We start from the raw sequence: 19,911 nt of genomic DNA on the forward strand, positions 1-19,911 counted from the left end.
AAAATCCTGTGCTTTTCTACTTTTCCTACCAAAGTGGATAACTTCACATTTCTGCACATTATATTCCATTTGCCATGTTCTTGCCCACTCACTTAGCCTGTCTATACCCCCTTGAAGCCTCTTTGTATCCTCCTCACAACTTACATTCCCACCTAGCTTTGCACCATCAGCAAACTTGGATATGTTACATTTGGTCCTCTCATCCAAATCATTGATATAGGTTGTGAATAGCTGAGGCCCAAGCACTGATCCTTGCAGTCTCTTCTTCTTAGGCAGTCCCTCGGAACCGAGGAGGACTTGCTTCCACATTAAAAATGAGTTTGCAGGTGACTGATGAGTCCAATGAGAGACCTACAGTCTCTGTCACAGGTGGGGCAGACGGTGGTTGAAGGGGCGGGTGGGTGGGGTGCTTGGGTTGACGTGCGCTTCTTGTGCTGCCTGCGCTTGGCTTCCGCTTGCTCCCGGCGAAGAGACTTAAGGTGTTCGGCGCCTTCCCGGATGCTTCTCCTCCACTTTGTGCGGTCTTGGGCCAGGGATTCCCAGGTGTCGGTGGGGATGTTACACTTTTTCAAGGAGGCTTTGAGGGTGTCCTTGAACCGTTTCCTCTGCCCACGTGGGACTGCCTTGCCATGACGGCGCTCCAAGTGGAGCGCTTGTTTTGGGAGTCTTGTATCGGGCATGCACACAATGTGACCCATCCATCGGAGCTGATTGAGCGTGGTCAAAGCTTCGATGCTGAGGATGTTGGCCTGAGCAAGAACACTGACGTTGGTGTGCTTATCCTGCCAATGGATTTGCAGGATCTTGCAGAGGCAGCGTTGATGGTACGTCTCCAGTGCTTTGAGGTGCCTGCTGTACATGGTCCATGTCTCTGAGACATACAGCAGGGCGGGTATCAATGCTGCTCTGTAGACCATGAGCTTAGTGCCGGGTTTGAGGTCCTGGTCTTCAAACATTCTCTTCCTCAGGCGACCGAAGGCTGCACTGGCACACTGAAGGTGGCGTTGGACTTCGTCGTCGACGTCTGCCCTTGTTGACGGTAGGCTCCCGAGGTATGGAAAGTGGCCTACGTTGTCCAAGGCCTTTTCGGGAATTTTGATAATCGGGGGGCAGTACTGTGTGGCGGGGGCAGGTTGGTAGAGGACCTTTGTCTTACGGATGTTTAGTGTAAGGCCCATGCTCTCGTATGCTTTGGAGAACTAGTACCCCACTAGTTACAGCCTGCCAACCCGAAAATGACCCATTCATTCCTACTCTCTGTTTTCTGTCCGTTAACGAATCCTCAATCCATGATAGTATATTACTCCCAATCCAAAGATTCACAACCCTCTGAGTGAAGAAATTCCTCCTCATCTCAGTCTTAAATGGCCTACCCCTTATCCTGAGACTATGCCCCCTAGTTCTAGACACTCCAGCCAGGGCAAACAACCTCTCGGCATCTACCCTGTCAATCCCCTTCAGAATCTTGTATGTTTCAATGAGATCACCTCTCATTCTTCTAAACTCCAAAGAGTATGGGCCCATTCTACACAATCTCTCATCATAGGACAGCCCTCTCATCCCAGGAATCAATCTAGTGAACATTTGTTGCACCGCCTCCAAGGCAAGTATATCCTTCCTTAGATAAGGAGACCAAAACTGTGCACAATACTCCAGGTGTGGTCTCACCAAGGCCCTGTACAATTGTAGCAAGACTTCCTTATTGCTTGCTGTACCTGCATGCTAGCTTTCTATGTTTCTTACACGAGGACACCCAAATCTCTCTGAACACCAACATTTGAAAGTTTCTCACCATTTAAAAAATATTCTGTTTTTCTATTCTTCCTACCAAAGTGAATAACCTCACATTTCCCTACATTACACTCCATCTGCCACCTTACTGCCCACTCACTTAGTTTATCTATATCCCTTTGCAGACTCTGTGTTCTCCTCACAGCTTACTGTCCCACCTAGCTTTGTATCATCAGCAGACTTGGATACATTACACTCGGTCCCTTCATCTAGGTCATTAATATAGATTGTAAATAGCTGAGGCCCCAACACTGATCCTTGCGGCACCCCACTAGTTGCAGCCTGCCAACCTGAAAAAGATTTGTTTATCCCTACTGTCTGTTTTCTGTCCGTTAACCAATCCTCTATCCATGCTACTAAATTACCCCCAACCCCATGAGCCCTAATCTTGTGTAATAACCTTTTATGTGGCACCTTATCGAATGCCTTTTGGAAATCCAAATATACTACATCCACTGTTTCCCCTTTATCTACCCCGCTAGTTACATCCTCAAAAAACTCCGATAAATTTGTCAAACTCTAGAGGACCCTTTACTATGAGATTGCTAATTAACCCTTTTTCATTACACAATACAAGATCTAAAATAGCCTGTTCCCTGGTTGGTTCCATGACATATTGCTCTAGGAAACTGTCCTGAATGCATTCCATGAACTTATTTCATAAAACCATGTTGACTCTGCCTAATCATGTTATGATTTTCTAAACTTCCTTAACAATGGATTCCAGCATTTTCCCAATGACTGATGTCAGGCTAACTGGCCTGTAGTTCCCTGTTTTTTTTCTCTCCCTCCTTTCTTGAATAGCGGTGTTACATTTGCGACCTTCCAATCCGCTGGGACCATTCCAGAACCTTGGGAATTTTGGAAGATCAAAACCAATGCATCCACTATCTCTTCAGCCACCTCCTTTTAGAACCCTAGGATGTAGGCCGTCAGGTCCAGGGCATTTGTTGGCTTTTAGTCCCATTAGTTTCTCTAGTACTTTTTCTCTACTTATATTACTTACGATAAGTTCCTCACCCTCATTAGACCCTTGGTTCCCCCCATTTTTGGTATGCTTTTTGTGTCTTCTACTGTAAAGACAGATACAAAATATTTGCTTAACATTTCTGCCATTTCCTTATTCCCCATAATAATTTCTCCTGTCCCAGCCTCTAAGGGACCAACATTTACATTTGCTACTCTTTTCCTTTTTACATACTTGTAGAAACTCTTACAGTCTGCTTTTATATTTCTTGCTAATTTTTTCTCATTCTATTTTTTCCCTTTTTATCAATTTTTTGGTCAACCTTTGCTGGTTTCTGAAACTCTCCTAATCCTCAGGCTTACTATTCTTTGCAACATTATAAGCTTCTTCTTTCAATCTAATGCTATCCTTAACTTCTTTAGTTAGCCACGGTTGGATCACTTTTCCCATGGAGTTTATGTTTCTCAATGGAACGTATTTTTGTTGAGAATTATGAAATATTTCTTTAAATGCTAGCCACTGCTTATCTACCGCCATACCTTTTAATCTATTTTTCCAATCTACCTTAGCCAACTCGCCCCTCATACCTATGTAATTGGCTTTATTTAAGTTTAAGACTCTAGTTTCGGACTTAGGCAAGACACTCTCAATTAATGTGAAATTCGATCATATGATCACTCTGCCCCAGAGGACCCTTTACTATGAGATTGCTAATTAACCCTTTCTCATTACACAATACAAGATCTAAAATAGCCTGTTCCCTCGTTGGTTCCATGACATATTGCTCTAGGAAACTGTCCCGAATGCATTCCATGAACTTATCCGGCAGACTACCTTTGCCAATTTGATTTGTCCAGTCTATATGAAGATTGAAGTCCCCAAGATTGTTGCATTATCTTTGTTGCAACCTCTTACTATTTCTTGGTTAATATTCTGTCCAACAGTATAGCTACTGTTAGGGGGCCTATATACTACTCCTACAAGTGTTTTCTGCCCCTTGTTATTCCTTAGCTCCACCCATACTGATACTACTTCCTGATCTTCCGAGCCGAGATCCTATCTCGCTACTGTCCTTATGTCATCCTTTATTATCAGGGCCACTCCCCCTCCTTTTCCATTTCTTGGCACTCCTTTGCTGAATTCTAAAGCCTTCCCAATCCTCAGGCTTAATACTCTTTTTGGCAACATTATAAGCCTCTTCCTTCAGCCTAATACTATATTTAACTTCTCTTGTTAGCCACGGTTGGACCACTTTTTCTGTGGGGTTTTTCTGCCTTAAAGGAATGTATATTTGTTGTAAATTATGTTTTAATTCTTTAAATGCCAGCCATTACTCGTCTGCTGTCATACCTTTTAATGTAGTTTTCGAATCTATCTTAGCCAACTCGCTCCTCATAACTACGTAGTTTGCTTTGTTTAGATTTAAGACCCTAGTTTCAGATTTAACTAAATCACTTTCAAAATCAATATAAAATTCTATCACATTATGATAGAAGTATGCAGCATTCCTTACGAAGGAGCAAGAACAGTATTTTGAAATACTCTTCTGAACCACAAACTGTGCTTTGATTAAAATATCTTTTGTATGAAAAAACAAGCTTCATTGATAATGGTGTGTATAGAACATTTTATTTTACAATGGAGGGAGATAAAACTATATTTTGAAAAACAATTCCATATTTCAATAAATACATTTAACTGGCTACAGAATAGGATGAATGTGGGTACATCTCTTTTATTTTAAAAGTGTTGTAACAGTCGGAATGATACCACCTACGATGTTGTAGCTTTCTGTTAAATTATTAATTGACTTTTTTTGAGGCCACTTCTAAAATTCAGCAAGAGATGTCATTTTCTTCTCGTAGAAGCAATCACGATAACAGCATACTCTCGAGTAGAAACTTGACTCGTACATTTTCTCATTTATATTTCAAGAGTTCAGTAGATTAACATATTTTATTCAAGAGTCTGGGAGTCTATACTGTTTCTGTGGTGATACAATAGCGTTTTAGGCTGCCGTGTACTGCTATTCTCAGGTCAATGCAAAATAATTTTGGGTGTGCATCGACATGAAAGTTACAGTATAACTTGAGAGACAGATCCTGATCTAATATCCAGTGTGAGACTCCCTGCTAGAAGGGTGTTTGTGCTCACATCAGTTTGTGTTCACACCAGGTGCAATATAACTCCAATCCTGTGCAAGCCACGTTTTAAAATTGCCCAGGCAGTTCATCTGAAGTTTTTTTTCCCCAATAGAAAATCAACTTCCACAAGCAATTTATCACTGATGTTGGCAGTAGGCACTCGAGTGAGATTTGCTTGTTTGATATAATCTGCATATTCCAAGTTAACTAAAGAAATGGATTAAAAAATTAGATGCGGTAAACATTTTAGGCTGCAGTGGTGGTATCAGACGGGTATCTGTGCATTGGGACAGTTGGGAACTTCCAAAAAAAAAATTGCATAGAATATTTTTAGTGTTATGAGAAACCATGATAGACCAGGATATAAATTTATGTCTTTCAAACCTGACCAACTGAATGCCACAAATTATTCCATGCTCCTTGCAGTACTTGAACCATACTTAGTCATAGGCCTAGAAATTCAGTTGGTAGTGCCAGCGATTAGCGCCTAAAGAGCCCGAGAATTGGGGCGTTACCCAATTTTCGGGCGGGCGCAGTGAATATAGCGCCACCTCCCATATTGAGTATGCTTTTAGCGCTGGCGCTAACTCTTTTCGCTCGCCCGCGGGCGCAGGCAGATGACGTCATTTCAGTGTGCAATGCCTTTTTGGCGCCCCGGACCGGATATTCGGTGGCGCCTGCAACCTTTTCGCCTGGCGCTATTAGTGACAGTTGGATGGAGTGTTCCCAGGCCCTTCTCGGACTCGGGGGACGCTATTTAAAGGGGACAGCACTCGTATAAAAGCTGCAGCCATTTGGGCTGGCCATTCTGATCGTTGCTGGAGAAAGTTGCTGACCTTCTGTTGGACAGTAATTTTCCCATTGAGCCTTCGGAGGCACTGGCACTGGCAGCTTGAGGGCCCAGCTCCCGAGCTGGTGATGCAGCATCTGAAAGCAGGGAGGTGGAAGAGTGGCTTTAGCAAAAGGACAGCTTGGCAGCAAGGGATGCCAGATTGCGGCAAGGCTATGACATGGGTCCACAGTGAGAAAGCATGCTGGCGGGGGGAACAAGTGGAAGGAGACAGTTGTAAAAGGTGAGAACCTTACCATTGCTGTCGACAATGGGGTCGGCAGCTGCAGTGGTTACAAGACCACTCAGACGTCCTCCAAGAATCTGGTGGACTCTCTCCTCGAGATCCGTGAGAGTGACCACTTGTGGAGGACCTCCACCGGTGCGAAGCTGGTCTTTGCCAATCCTCGCCAGCTTGGACTGCAGGGGAAAGGAGGGGAAGTTATGTTACATGATGCCCTGAGTGATCATCTCATGCCCCCCATGGTGGAAGAGCCCTTACATGATGCCCTGAGTGATCATCTCATGCCCCCCATGGTGCAAGAGCCCTTACATGACGCCCTGAGTGATCATCTCATGCCCCCCATGGTGCAAGAGCCCTTACATGATGCCTTGAGTCAAATGTGCATATGTGTGCCCAGAAAGGGCCATGGGTGCTTGCTGGCAGATGGCCAATGGGGCACAGCCCACCCTGTAGCCATAAAGTCAGGTGCAAATGAAGGGATGCAGAAGTTTGCAGAAACAACACTCACCCTCACGACCCGAGTGAGGTCGTTGAAGTTCTTTCTGCATTGGACAGGGCTCCTGGTCACCGTGCTGCTGGAGTTGACCCTGTGGCATACATCCCTCCAAGCTCGTCGGTAGTCCTTATGATTCGGCCTCGTGCCATTGTCTGGGTAGAGAACATCTCGCCGGCGCTCCACTGCGGCCACCAATTGCTCCAGAGCCTCATTGCTGAAGCGCTCTGCCCTCTGTCTCACCTTCTCCATCTGGTCCAAGTTTTTAGCGCCAGAGAAGGGCCTGCGCCGATTCTGAGGCCTGCAAGGCGCAGAGTGTGGATGCTGAAGCTGACTGACCCACCCCTTTAAGAGCTGGCCGGCGCCTGGAAGTCTCGTGGTCATCAGTAATAGAGAGCACCTGCGCTGCGCCCGTTCGCTCCGATATTGGGTTGCGCCGGAAGATTAGCGCCTTAGGAGTCCCGTGTAATGCATGAATTCGCGCTTCAATCCCCTTTAGGGGCGATGCAACCCAATATCGCGCCAGGCGGCGATAAGTTTCGTCTGGCTATAAACTTTGCGCAGCGCCAGTTCTAACGCCTCAAGCGGGGCTATACCCAATTTCTAGGCCATAGAGTTATACAGCACAGAAAGAAGCCCTTCGGCCCATCGCGTCCGCGCCGGCCATCAAGCCCTATCTAATCCCATTTTCCAGCATTTGGTCCGTAGCCTTGTATGCTATGGCATTTCAAGTGCTCATCCAAATGCTTCTTGAATGTTGTGAGGGTTCCTGCCTCCACCACCCTTTCAGGCAGTGAGTTCCAGATTCCAAAAGTTTCTCCTCAAATCCCCTCTAAACCTCCTGCCCCTTACCTTGAATCTATGCCCCCTTGTTATTGACCCCTCTACTAAGGGGAAAAGTTCCTTTCTATCTACCCTATCTATGCCCCTCATAATTTTGTATACCTCAATCAGGTCCCCCCTCAGCCTTCTCTGCTCCAAGGAAAACAACCCCAGCCTGTCCAGTCTTTCTTCATAGCTGAAGCGCTCCAGCCCAGGTAACATCCTGGTAAATCTCCTCTACACCCTCTCCAAAGCAATCACATCCTTCCTATAGTGTGGCGACCAGAACTGCACACAGTACTCCAGCTGTGGCCTTACCAGCATTTTGTACAGCTCCATCATAACCTCCCTGCTCTTATATTCTATGCCTCGGCTAATGAAGGCAAGTATCCCATGTGCCTTTTTCACCACCTTATCCACCTGTTCTGCTGCCTTCAGGGATCTATGTACATGCACACCAAGGTCCCCCTGATCCTCTGTCTTTCCTAGGGTCTTACCATTCATTGTGTATTCCCTTGCCTTGTTAGTCCGTCCAAAATGCACCACCTCACACTTTTCAGGGTTAAATTCCATTTGCCACTGTTCTGCCCATCTGACCAACCCATCTATATCGTCCTGTAGCCTGAGGCTTCCCTCCTCGCTATTTACCACCCCACCAATTTTCATGTCATCTGCGAACTTACTGATCATACCTTTTACTGTACTATAGAGTAGGAACATCGGAACAAGAGTAGGCTATTCATCCCCTCGAGCCTGTTCGGAGTACTGTCCATGTCTGTAATGATCCTTACGACTTGCAAATTTTTCCCCTAAACTTAGCTCCAGTGATTTATCTGTTGGAACAAAAGATAATGTAACACATTTCATGGAGAGTATTATGCCTCAACTTTTAATTAAACTGTTTAATCTTAAACTGTTTTTATGAGGATTTGTTTTATTGGATTTGCTAAAATTGGATCCATTAAGCATTATGTTTGTTTTGTATAGAATTGTACTTTTAATTGTATTTCTCGAACAGCTTTTAATTGTTATTGAGTCGAATTGCATTGTCCAAGCTCCGTTTCATATTTATTATATATTGTAAACCATTTGAGCTCCAACAATGGGAGAATGCATTTTTCAATATTTTGATCGATAAGGAAACTCCATCACACCTTCATCCTTGGTCGCCAGCCAAATGATCGATTCTATTGAGTTCCATTTTCCACAATGGCAGCAGATTACTTCTGCTCACCATAAATGCATTCTCTATATTAGTGTTTATCATTTCACTACAAATAATCAACAATGATTTTAGAGGATTTTAAAATGTTTGTTTTCAATGTCACTAATTATTTAGTGCATTTCACTAATTATTTTGATGAACAGTTAAATGCTAAGGCATATATTTTCCTCTTCACTAATTTTAGTAAATGAAAGTCCATAGCAGTTGTCAATTATTACTTTGCTCTTATCGTCCCTTAATATTCTGTATTCATATTGCTCATGTCAGTTCCACTTCTGATGAATTGTTAACCATTTCAGTAGCTGCACTATTTGTCAGCAGTGACGATCCTCCACCAAGCTCATATGACAATTTGTGCATAATATTCTGTTCCTTGTAACCCCATCTCTTACTCTTCTGTTTCGAGCCACATGTCTGATGGCAATAATAATACCAATATTTCCAAAGTTTACTTCTAATGCTTCTTGATTGAGTATACTGAGTCAATCACTCAACAGTTTCTTTCCTGTCCTTATTTGATCCTTTTGTTATATCTGCATTTTTCTATGTGCTGAACAACAATTCTTCCTAACACCTTGGCCAGCTAAAGTCATTCAAAACTAGCTATAGATTTGCACTACATCCTGCACGTTATGCACAATATGCAGCAGGGTCTTCTGTGAACACTGTTACAGCATTGTCTGGGTACTAGAGACCTGTATATCCCCACTGTGAATATGGTGCATTTGGCCATAAGTCCTAATTCTCATTTGATCCTGATGTCTTGTCACAAAAGCTGAAAAGTAATCTTGCATAAGATCTAACAAAACACACAGCACTTGATGATGTAGCGAGTTAGAACACTGCCCACACTGGCCTAGAATATCCTCAAAATGAGTTGCCCCTTTTTTAAAAAAATTACAGCAGTCGGTGGCCTGCAGGGGGAACTGCAAGCATGTTTCCTGCACCTGCTCCTCTGCATTTACATTGGTGCAGCCATTGGGTCAACTGTGTGTAAAATGGGTGTAAACAGCTGAAGGAGAGAGATTGAAGACAGCAGGCACAGATTCCTTGGTGTAGGTGCTACCAAGAATGCCAGGAATATAACTTATGCTGCCTGGATGGAGGTGGCATTGGTACTGAGTGCCAACTCCTGCACCTCTAGGACTGCAGACCAGAGCTGCAAAAAAGTTCAATGACCTCACCAGGGTTAGCATGGTAACACACTGGGCACTCTCTCCTTTGCCCACATTGCACATTCTTCACTCTTCTTGCTTGCACAACTAATGCATCACACTACATTTTCATTAAGAGTGCTTCTAATACAGTATCCTGCAGCTGCTTTATCTTGGTCTGCCAACTCGACACCTGTGGCACATGCTTCCTCACAGCCATGCACCAGCTCAGATTTGTTTACCTGGGGGGAGAGGGGATGGATTTGATAGTGGTAGTGAGGGTGATTCACAGAGCTTGAGGGAACTGGAGAAGTGGAAAGTGAGTGAGAGTGTGTCATCTTCCCAGCAGAGGCTGAGGATAAGGCTGCCAAAGGCCTCTGAGTTGTGGGATCCAGATCTCATGGGTACTCACCTGAAAAGAAGGATATTTGAGGAAAATTATTATACCTATGTAATTGCTTTGAGGTCAATCTCCAAGGGTGTGTGGCAGCTGACTGGTGTGATTCTTGAGCCTACGGCTGTCCTTTGCGGCAACATTGCGGAAGCTTGGTCTTTATTGCAGGCAGCGATTTAGCAAGTGGCAGCTTCATTGAAAGCTGCAGAAGATACCGAACTAAGAGGCATCAGGGACCACTCTGCCTCCACCTCCACGAAAGCACAGGCTACAGCCCTGGAGACTATAAAGGACAGTTCGGAGCGCAGTATGAATCATGGATTCCAGACTGTGGTGACCGCTGGGTCTCAGCTGTGCTGCTGATCACTGGGGCAAAAAATCCAGGGCCCAGTGGAATGGCGACAGCTGGAATCCACCTGCCTGATACTGCAATACTGTCTCCCAGGAGAGCAGCCTCCAGCTTTCCCCTCCATGCACCATGCCAGTGGAATGTGGCATGGCCAGATTGCATCTCTGGAGGGAGATGCTAGGCAGTCAGCAGTGGCTCTATGCCAGGAGCCAGCTGACTTGAGACAAGGGCCATCTCATTCCCATGACCCTTCTGTACAGCATGAGGAGTCAACCATCTCCTACAATCCTGGCCCTCAGGTGGCATTAATAAGGAGCACTAGAATAGTCAATGCAACCAGGGGAGCATGTTGTTAGGCAAGAGTAGGGTGATTGCTTGCACTTTGCAATAATTGTATTAAAAAAGACTGTACATTGACATATTACTGTATTATTTATGGGTATTACAGTCATACAGGAAAGCTGCACTCATTTGGTGCTGAATTATTCACAGGCGATGATTACTGCCATGGTCCTGTCAGGGCAAAGAGGGCTGATGTGTTGTCATGTGGTAGGATGGGTCATGGAATGAGTGAATGTGTCCTCATTTGCAAGTGGGGGAGAAGGAAGCCAGGAGCTGATGTTTAAGGTAGACTGAGTTAGACAGAGGAGAAGACTTCTGAGATAATTTGTCCTTTGATGGTCCTTGCAGCAGTCAGCACAGACTCCTCTGAGTGCTTGTCATCCTAATGGTCTGCTCCATGTATTTCTGGATCCACCGGAGCTGGGGCCTCCTCCTCAGCCATGTCAAAATGCAACGCTTCCTTAATGGCAAAGTTGTGAAGGGCACATCTGGCTATCACTTTTCTGGACATCTGATTTGCAGCATACTGAAGCACCCCTCCTGACCTTTCCAAGCAGCAAAAGCATGCTTTCTGCATTGATCAGGTGATCCTGGCAGCTGCTTTGCCTCATCTATCTCTGTCTAAATTACCCAGAGTGCAATAGCAGTGCAAACCCAGGAAACTCTGGGCTGCTTGTGCCACTGGTTCTCACTCTGACATATGCAGATGAGGCCAGTGGGGACTTGGTGGGCGGATAGTGGGAAGGTTCAAAATACATGAGGAAACTCATGGGAAGCATTTTAAAGGCGCAAAAGTGACGGAAATGGCTTCCACACGAATTTCCTAGCTAAATTTTTCTTGCGCCATTCCTACGTGGTAAGTACGCCAAAAAAAATTGAGGAAATTCACTATAGAGTCTGTTCCAATGTCTTATAAACATACATATTTCTCGTACTGTGCAGAATTCTCTACAATGATCACCTAATCTCATTCATTTCATCCAGATTACAAATACAAAAGATTAAAGTTTAACTTTTCCACCTGTTTAGATATTCTGTGCTTATAATCACTAAAAAATTACAGTATAACAATCCTTTTGATAACTATCCTGCCTGGCAGGCTACAGCTCTTCCCTCAACCGTTGTAGTTCCATGTCAATATTGAAGGTATATTTTTGCCAAGAAAGAATTAATGTACTTAGATTATAATTTAACTTTTAGTTTTTAGCAAGCCAAATCTTTTCTTAAACTTTTTTTTTTAACCCTGTTTGTCCAGGGCCTTATCAAAAAGCTATTTTGCTCTTGATGTTGGTTGTATGTTGTGATGTATTTCTGAGCTGGTATTTTGTTACTAAAGACTCTCTCTATATGGCAAGTGGAACCTTAAATAACTTGTTTCAAGTGAGTGTCCAAGGTGGTACACTTTTTCTGCAAACTATGACGATCATGTTTTGCAATCTCCTGTCAGCTCCAACTTCCCATTACCATCCACCTTTACTTTGTAGGTCTCTGTTTTACCACTGAAATATGGAAGTCAGTGGAAATGGAAATATATAATAATGAACAATCTCTTATTAATCGTAGTGATGGAGAGCAATGCTTTGATGAGAGACTCCATTCCAGTGTATATCAAGAATGAAGAGCAAGGGAGCGAAAGTAAACAATGGGTGACAAAAAAGCACAGCAGAACATTTTTTTAAATTCCTTTTACTTCTTTAAGAATTGATGATATAGAGAAAAAGAAGGAAAACGTGAAGAAAGGATGAAAGAGGTTGCTGTAAGATGAGATCATAAAAATAATAGATATTAAATGAAGAATTACACAAAGATTAGATATCGGGGGATGAAAATGAAAGTCAGAACAAAAGGAAAATAAATAGAGGAGGAGAATTTCAGAAATGAAACTGGAAGAACATTCTTGCCTTAGTGTTGGGGCTAATCATTTAAGAATGTAAATAGTGAGGTTTCAGATGTAGAAATTTCAGTGACCAGCTGATGATACACTTTGAGGTATCAGAAAGCCCTTTATGTCAGACAACAAGGCTGTCTGTATAATGAAAAGTCTTGTGTATAATACGTATCACACCTTAGCAATGTACTCCACAGTTAAATATATGCTGCACCACAATGCCCTTTTACTGTCTTAACCATACTGTAAACCGATAGGGTGGTCTCCTGTAATGTGATTACACTAGTAACTGTGTGCTATTTACTATCATGTGTCTCATATTTTCTTCATCTTATCCTTGGTTATGTATGTATTTTTCAGTTAAACATTGCTTTCAATAGAGCAGAATGATGATCTTTTAACAACATTTCATTTATTATGAAGAGGGATTTCTAGCTCAAATACTCTGAACTGCTTTGAAAGCAGTTGAGGACAAAATCAGCCTTGTTTCTAAGGAAGTTTGCTGGTGCATCAACAGTTTCCTGCTGTCTTGCTTCTTTATAGATGCTGCTACTCCAACCTCCTTGTGTGAATCTTGCTTTAAGAGAGAGTGCCTTCAATGAACCTTCAGTACACATGTCTACTTTTTAACCTCACCCAAGAAGCCATTTGGACAAAATTTCAGTGTTGGCTTAAATGCAGAATTAAGAGCTATAATCACAATTGTCATTGTTCCATGTTTTTCATTTTCTTTTTAGAAGTTACGGAAGGATCACTTGTTAGCTCAACAGGTTTTGAAGAATATAGTCCAGAGGTTGGCGCAGCAAGGCGAATTCCAAACTTTGAGTCTCACTCTATGATCAGCTCAGATTCAGGAATAGAGATGACACCAGGGGATTCTATTGATTTGGCCAAAACTTTGGTGGACCCCATAAGGTCGGAAAAGGCAGAAGTCCAAAACTATATCGACATGTGCCGTCCTGGAGAAACAAAAACTCAGGAGTTATCCAAGAAATACTGGGAAGAGAAGATGATGTCTTTTGTAGATAACACATCAGTTGACACAGAAGCCTTCCCAGAAAATCTGAACAAGTCAGCTGAGGAGATAAAATTAATAGAAGAAGTGAGCCCATGTCTGAGTCCTGAGGAACCGACAACAGCACCATATGTGGAAGAGCCTTCAGATGAAGACATTTCAGAGAAATGGGAAATGGGGGACACCCAGCACAGCACTCATATTATGGATAAATATGCATCGCCAGCCCAAGTTGTACTCACTGAGATAGAAACCATAGTAGATCCCAATAGCAAGTCTCAGCATGAACAAGAGACTAAACCAAAACAAGGATCCGATGTAGTTCCAACTGTGACTGTATCAGAGCCTGATGATGACAGCCCAATCTCCCAAACGCCTACTCCCTCAAGCTCAGGTAACAATTGTTATGTGAGTTACTGTAATAGGTTGGCGGTGTGTGTACACATCATTTTCAGATTGTCTTTTGTTTGTTGAACTACAGTAATTGTTCTGTTTGTGTGTGTGTGTGTGTGTGTATATGTATGTTGACATTTTATTTAACTTGATCATTTAAATGTTTTTTCCTTTTTTCTGTTTAGTTGATCTAAAATGTCTTGAATTTTTAGTCATCCTGTGGCTTCTTGTATATAACTTACAGTAGTATTTCTGTTCCTTATTTGCCTGTCCCGTTTATACAGCTGGGTGGTTTCACCAGCAGGAGGGAAAAAGAAACTTCATAAAAATGGCCACTGACCGAGCCCAAACATGAAAGGACACAAATAAAATGGGAATTTTAAAGGAAAAGCTATGCAGCTCTGTGCTTGCTAATATGAGCGCACAGTGGTTGGTGCATGCTTGGCTGATGCAAATAGATTTTTAAAATACATGTTGTATACCTCAACCAGTTACCCTCCTCTCCTCCCTTTCTCATTCTTCTTGTCTGTTTCCCTCACAGAGACTTTCTTTAAAAAATAAAAAAAAATTGAATAATGAAAAAACTGCCTGTCTGCCTTTTCTGTCTATTTTTATCTCCCTATACTTCTCTTCTTTCCTTTTCTCTCTGCCTCATAGGTGTTCGAAATTAGAGGAGGCGATTTTAACCTACCTGCCCGGCAGAAACCAGGCAGGTGGTTAGTTAAAATCATTCATGTTACTTAACCGCCACCGACCACGATTTTAATGCAGGCTTCTGGGGAGATTTAATTTAATCTAGTACTGTAGTTTGTTCATTAATCTCGTCCAAATTAATGTTTAATTCTGCCAACTACTGTTGCATCTCAGCTGGTTACTGACTTCATTCTTGGATTACCAGTGGTCAGCAATACAATTGCTGGTCAGGACTTGGCAAAGACGGTGGCTGTTAAAATGCCTGTGAGCAGATATCTACCTTCAGTCAAAGCATTAATTTGAAGGCCAATGATGATAGACATGCAAGTGCAAGAGTGATTTCATCTAGGACAGACTGAAGTGTGTCCAGATTTTCCATCTCTTCCTTGCATGATTTTCTGTTGCAGACCCTGATCATTTATGGTTTCTCCATAAAATGCTTTGTCAGTTGCTGTTTGGATGTGCCATACTTTTTCAGTGTCACTGAAGTGTGCACCACAAAACTGTGGTTCGACTTCCACAACCTCAAAACAACTAAATAAAGCTTAGTGCCAGCATGCTTGGTTAACATTCTCTGGAAACTCTCCGAACTTATATTTTCACTTCAGTTGCACAAAGAAGAATGTCTCGTGGAAAAATAGCTTTGCTTCATTTATAATTTAGTTGCACATGAAGAACTGTATAACATTGCTTCTGTAAAATCCATTAGTTCCATTCCTTCTTTCTTCCTCACCTTTCCTGACTACAAGCTTTTATTTTTCGATCAGTTTCCCCTCTCTCATCTCCCCTTCGCTTTCTCCTCAAGACACTGATTCTTTGCTGGGATACAGTTCCATTATGCTGGTCTCTTTCTTGCACTATTCATGTGTGAGCATTGATGGTGGTTGTTGGCAGAATATGCAACCATGGAGAGCATCACAGCAGGGTGAGATGCTGCCCTTGCTTGCCCAATCTCCACACACCTGAGTGTAGCAGGGTTTGATTTAATCCTATACTTTCATAGGGTAGTACTGTGGTGTACATGATGATATATAGTGACGTAAGAAAACTACTAGGCACTTGGTCTGAGTAGTAAACAAGGCTTTAATCAACTGTTTTTCAACATGGAGACCTAGTTGTGTCCTTCACTAGTTCCTGTTAAAGAATGTCCTGAGCAAGCTGGGCCCATGCCCGAGTATTTATACTCTCCCTGGACAGCGCCACCAGCAGGCCGCCCAGTATCATTTCACAAGTCATTTCCACATGAATGACAAGATTCATGTCATATAGTCTATTATTTTGGCCAAAAAACTGGATGGGCATTGCCTCTTGCTTTGATGAGTAAAAAGCATTGTTCACTTAGCGTTACAATTAATCCAATCTTTTTGGCAGATCTCATTGCTAGTGCATTTTGTTGCCAGCATTATCAAAAGCAGAGTATTTTAGTAAATGTAATGGATAGAAAAATGTAAATCATTTTTCTTGATGCTTTTACCTTCATTGTTACTGATGATTCATGTTTTATAGTCATTAATTATAGCTTTTAAACTATAAACACATTGGCATTGGTATTTTTCAGTCTCATTGAGAGTTTTTTTTGTTGTGCATTTTTCATTTTCTATTCTATAAAATGAGGGGGAGGGAATACGCCATTTTTGCACTGTGTGTGACCCTTTTAATTTTTGTTAGTAAACTAGCTGAAAAGATATGAAAAATTAGAATTTATGTTTTGATGTCATTCCATTAAATACTTTTCATCTTTTGGGGACATGACATCAGCTCATCTTCTATTTGAAAGCCACATCCCACCGCAATACAATAATTAGAATGATTAATGGCTCCAAATGATGTTTCCATTTTTTGGTTCATAAAACAATGGAGGGGTCTTAAATAAATAAATACAGCTTACAGTTTTTTTTTAAATGGCTGTTAAAGTACAAATAGGGGCATTTCTAATAATTATAGTGTGGCAATCAATCTTTGGGACTGTGGAATAACTATACCTTGTAGTTAGAAAGCTATCTATAATTTCCTGCTTTATATCCCTGCTGGGAACAGTAGAGCTGCTGTTAAGATTAATACAGAGCCTGTCCATTTAAATGCTCTTTATGCCAGTGAGCAGAGTCTGTCGTGAATGTAACATCTGGTGGGACAGTACCGGAAAAGGACTATACTCAATTAATTACTAAGTATTGTACTGTGAAGAACTAGAAATGACAGTAGGATTGTTAGGGAATGCCACATGTGGAATGACCAATGGTTGAATTCCCTGCTGCACTCTGTTGCCTAGTGGGGAAATGCTGGCTGTATACTATGGTACCTCCCTAAAATGGGTAGGGAAAAATGGATGGAGATGCCATTGCTGGGTTGTTTTTGTATGCCTTCCAATGGCCAGCCAAAGAGAGTATTGGAAAGGTGTGGTTGCAGAATGCTTGCCCACCATCTTGATGGCTGTGAGATACAAAATACATTGGAAAGAAGAGGCTGTTTTCCCAGGATGTATCTCCAGTCTAGTTCGTTCTTCAATATACAACTGAGCTTTAAGAGTGACAAAACTTAACATATGTGGTTCTGATCATAAATGAGGTATTAGATGATGTGCTATTGCAACAGCAAAAAGAAAGTAACTTTGTGTGCTCACTGAGCATATTTTCTGTCTGCATTTATGATTGCAGAAGAATCTGATTCACAGATTGAAGCTGCTTACCATTTACTGGAGGAGGAACGCCCCACTGCTTACAAGATTTCGGAGCAAACTCAATGTTTTTCTTTAAATGCCACAGCAGAGGAGAGGTCCCTAAGTGCTGCCTTACCAAAACTAGATGAGTCTGAGCAGAATTTGCCAAAGCTACCAGCAACAACATTAGACCTTGAGACCAGCAGTGCTGAATCTGGAGATTCTGAGATCGAGGTAGTGCCAGATGAGTCACTATCTGTGGAAGAAGCTGAAGGTTGCAGCTATATGACATTCAGACAGGTTGGTGGAACTCCACCTTCTTCTGTTTCTTCAGTCCAGTACAGCATTCTGAGGGAGGAACGTGAAGCTGAGCTCGACAGTGAGCTTATCATTGATCCGTATGATGCTTCATCAGCATCTGAAGAGAGTTTCCAAAGAGAACAAGACTCCCCTATGAAATCTGACCGCATGGGGAGAGGATCTGATGGAAAAACCTTAACAATGGACAACCAGCAAGAATCAGATCGTCAGCCAAGTCAATCAACTGAGTATCCTGCATCTTGCATTCTCAAAGGTACAAATGGAGCAGATGCAGCCATGGCTGAGCCTCCCGCCCCTCTGAATTATTCAGCAGCTTTCATTACACCTGAGGTAGTGGTTGAAGAACCATCTCCTGAAGAGGTCTCAGGAGAAACAGCAAGAAAAATAAGCGATAGCAAAACCTCAGATGGAGCCGAGACCGGAAAGGATCTGGGAAGCAGCCAGCCCATTACTTCTGAGCCGTTTCTGCTGGTACTAAATAAGAAAACAGGTAATTTTAGACATTACTCTGATATTGGTGATTCATTTTAAACGGTGTTCATCTTTCACTAATTTAAAAATTAAAATCTACCTGTCCATAACTTTCCTTTTAATGTAGAAATGTTCAAAAAAATCTAATTTCTTGATTTTGATTGCATGTTCAGTTATTTAATATTTTATGTTAACATTTATTTTAGTTTCAGCAGACTGATTTCCCTACCCCCCACCATGTCTCATACACTAAGAATTTAAATGTGTTGTATAACGCCCAGCTGCCGTTCAGGTGAAGTAAGCTAAGTGAAATGTAAAAAATTAAATTATTTATGAGGCGATGCACTTGTATTTGACAGATGGCTGTTCCGTCTTTTGAAAATGTTTTTAAAGGTGCAGCTCTAGGGCCCACATTACGTTAATGTGCTCTGTTATCATTCTTTGCCATTCTATATCCCCGTAGTCAAAGAATTGAAAGTTGGCAAGAATAGCTGTCAATCCCAGCCCATCTACTCTAATTAGTGGAATTACTGTCAAACGAATTAGATACAACTGGGGCAAGAATCATTTTGGATAATGAATTTAAGGCGTGTATTATTTTAACCTGCAGAATGTGATATTTAATTAATTGGTTATTTTGAGAATTGACATGTTTTTTAACCACTATCAAGTAAATAAAAGGGCCGGTTTTCCTGGCCTCCTCTGCCCCGTCATTAAACAGGAGCATAGGAACAGGAGTAGGCCATTCAGCCCCTCGAGCCTGTTTGCCATTCAGTGAGATCATGGCTGATCTGTACCTTAACTCCATCCACCTGTCTTGGCTCCATACCCATTCATACCCTTGTCTAGCAAAAATCTATCAATCACAGATTTAAAATAATTAATTGAGCGAGCATCTGCTCTTTGTGGGAGAGAGCTCCACTCTTCTACCACCCTTTGCATGAAGAAGTCTTTCCTAACTTCTCTTCTGAATGACCTGGCTCTGGTTTAAGGCTGTGTCCCCTTGTCCTAGACTCCCCCTCCAGCGGAAAACGTTTCTCTCTATCTACCCTTTCAATTCCTTTCAAAATCCTAAAAGCCTCAATCAAATCACCCCTTAACCTTTTGTATTCCAGGAAATACAAATCTAGTTTAGAACATAAGAAATAGGAGCAGGAGTAGGCCAGTCGGCCCCTCGAGCCTGCTCCACCATTCAATAAGATCATGGCTGATCTGATCCTAACCTCAAATCTTCTATCACTCTGCATCCACCCGAACCCATGTGATCTCCCGGGAGAGGCGAAAAACCAGATAAAGACCCAATGGCCAATTTGGGAGAAAAAAATCTGGGAAATTCCTCTCCGATCCATCTAGGCGATCGAAATTCTTCCAGGAGATCACTCTGTCCCTATATTTTCTACAGTACTTACCTTCTGTAAAGGCGATCTCCACCCCAGCCAGGAACAGGAATAAAACCATCTCCTGAAATCTAACACAGAATTAGAACACAGTAGGAGCAGAACCAGGCTACACGGCCCCTGGGCCCACTCCACTACCCACAGGGCCATGACCATTCCGAACCTAGACTCATGTCCAATTTCCTGCACGCTCCCCGTAACCCTTAATTCCCTTTACTTCTAGGAAACTATCTATTCCTGTTTTAAATTTATTTAATGATGTAGCTTCCACAGCTTTCTGGGGCAGCAAATTCCACAAACCTACCACCCTCTGAGTGAAGAAG

At 42.5% G+C, this 19,911-nt stretch overlaps 1 protein-coding gene across 5 annotated transcripts in view; it reads left to right on the forward strand.

Moving 5' to 3' along the window:
• Nucleotides 1-19,911, forward strand: part of rtn1a (reticulon 1a) — a 250,513-nt gene that overhangs the window by 135,160 nt on the left and 95,442 nt on the right. For 3 of the 5 annotated variants that reach the window (XM_086002877.1, XM_086002875.1, XM_086002876.1), the window contains 2 exons: nucleotides 13,380-14,051; nucleotides 17,398-18,210. The exons of the other annotated variants lie outside the window; for them this stretch is intronic. In XM_086002877.1, the coding sequence (XP_085859003.1) occupies nucleotides 13,380-14,051; nucleotides 17,398-18,210 (1,485 nt within the window). The remainder of the gene's footprint in view (nucleotides 1-13,379; nucleotides 14,052-17,397; nucleotides 18,211-19,911) is intronic. 5 annotated transcript variants of the gene reach the window in all.

The sequence above is a fragment of the Somniosus microcephalus genome, chromosome 12 (assembly GCF_052327205.1).
Source record: "Somniosus microcephalus isolate GS21.2 chromosome 12, FLI_Smic_1.0, whole genome shotgun sequence".
Classification (NCBI taxonomy): domain Eukaryota; kingdom Metazoa; phylum Chordata; class Chondrichthyes; order Squaliformes; family Somniosidae; genus Somniosus; species Somniosus microcephalus.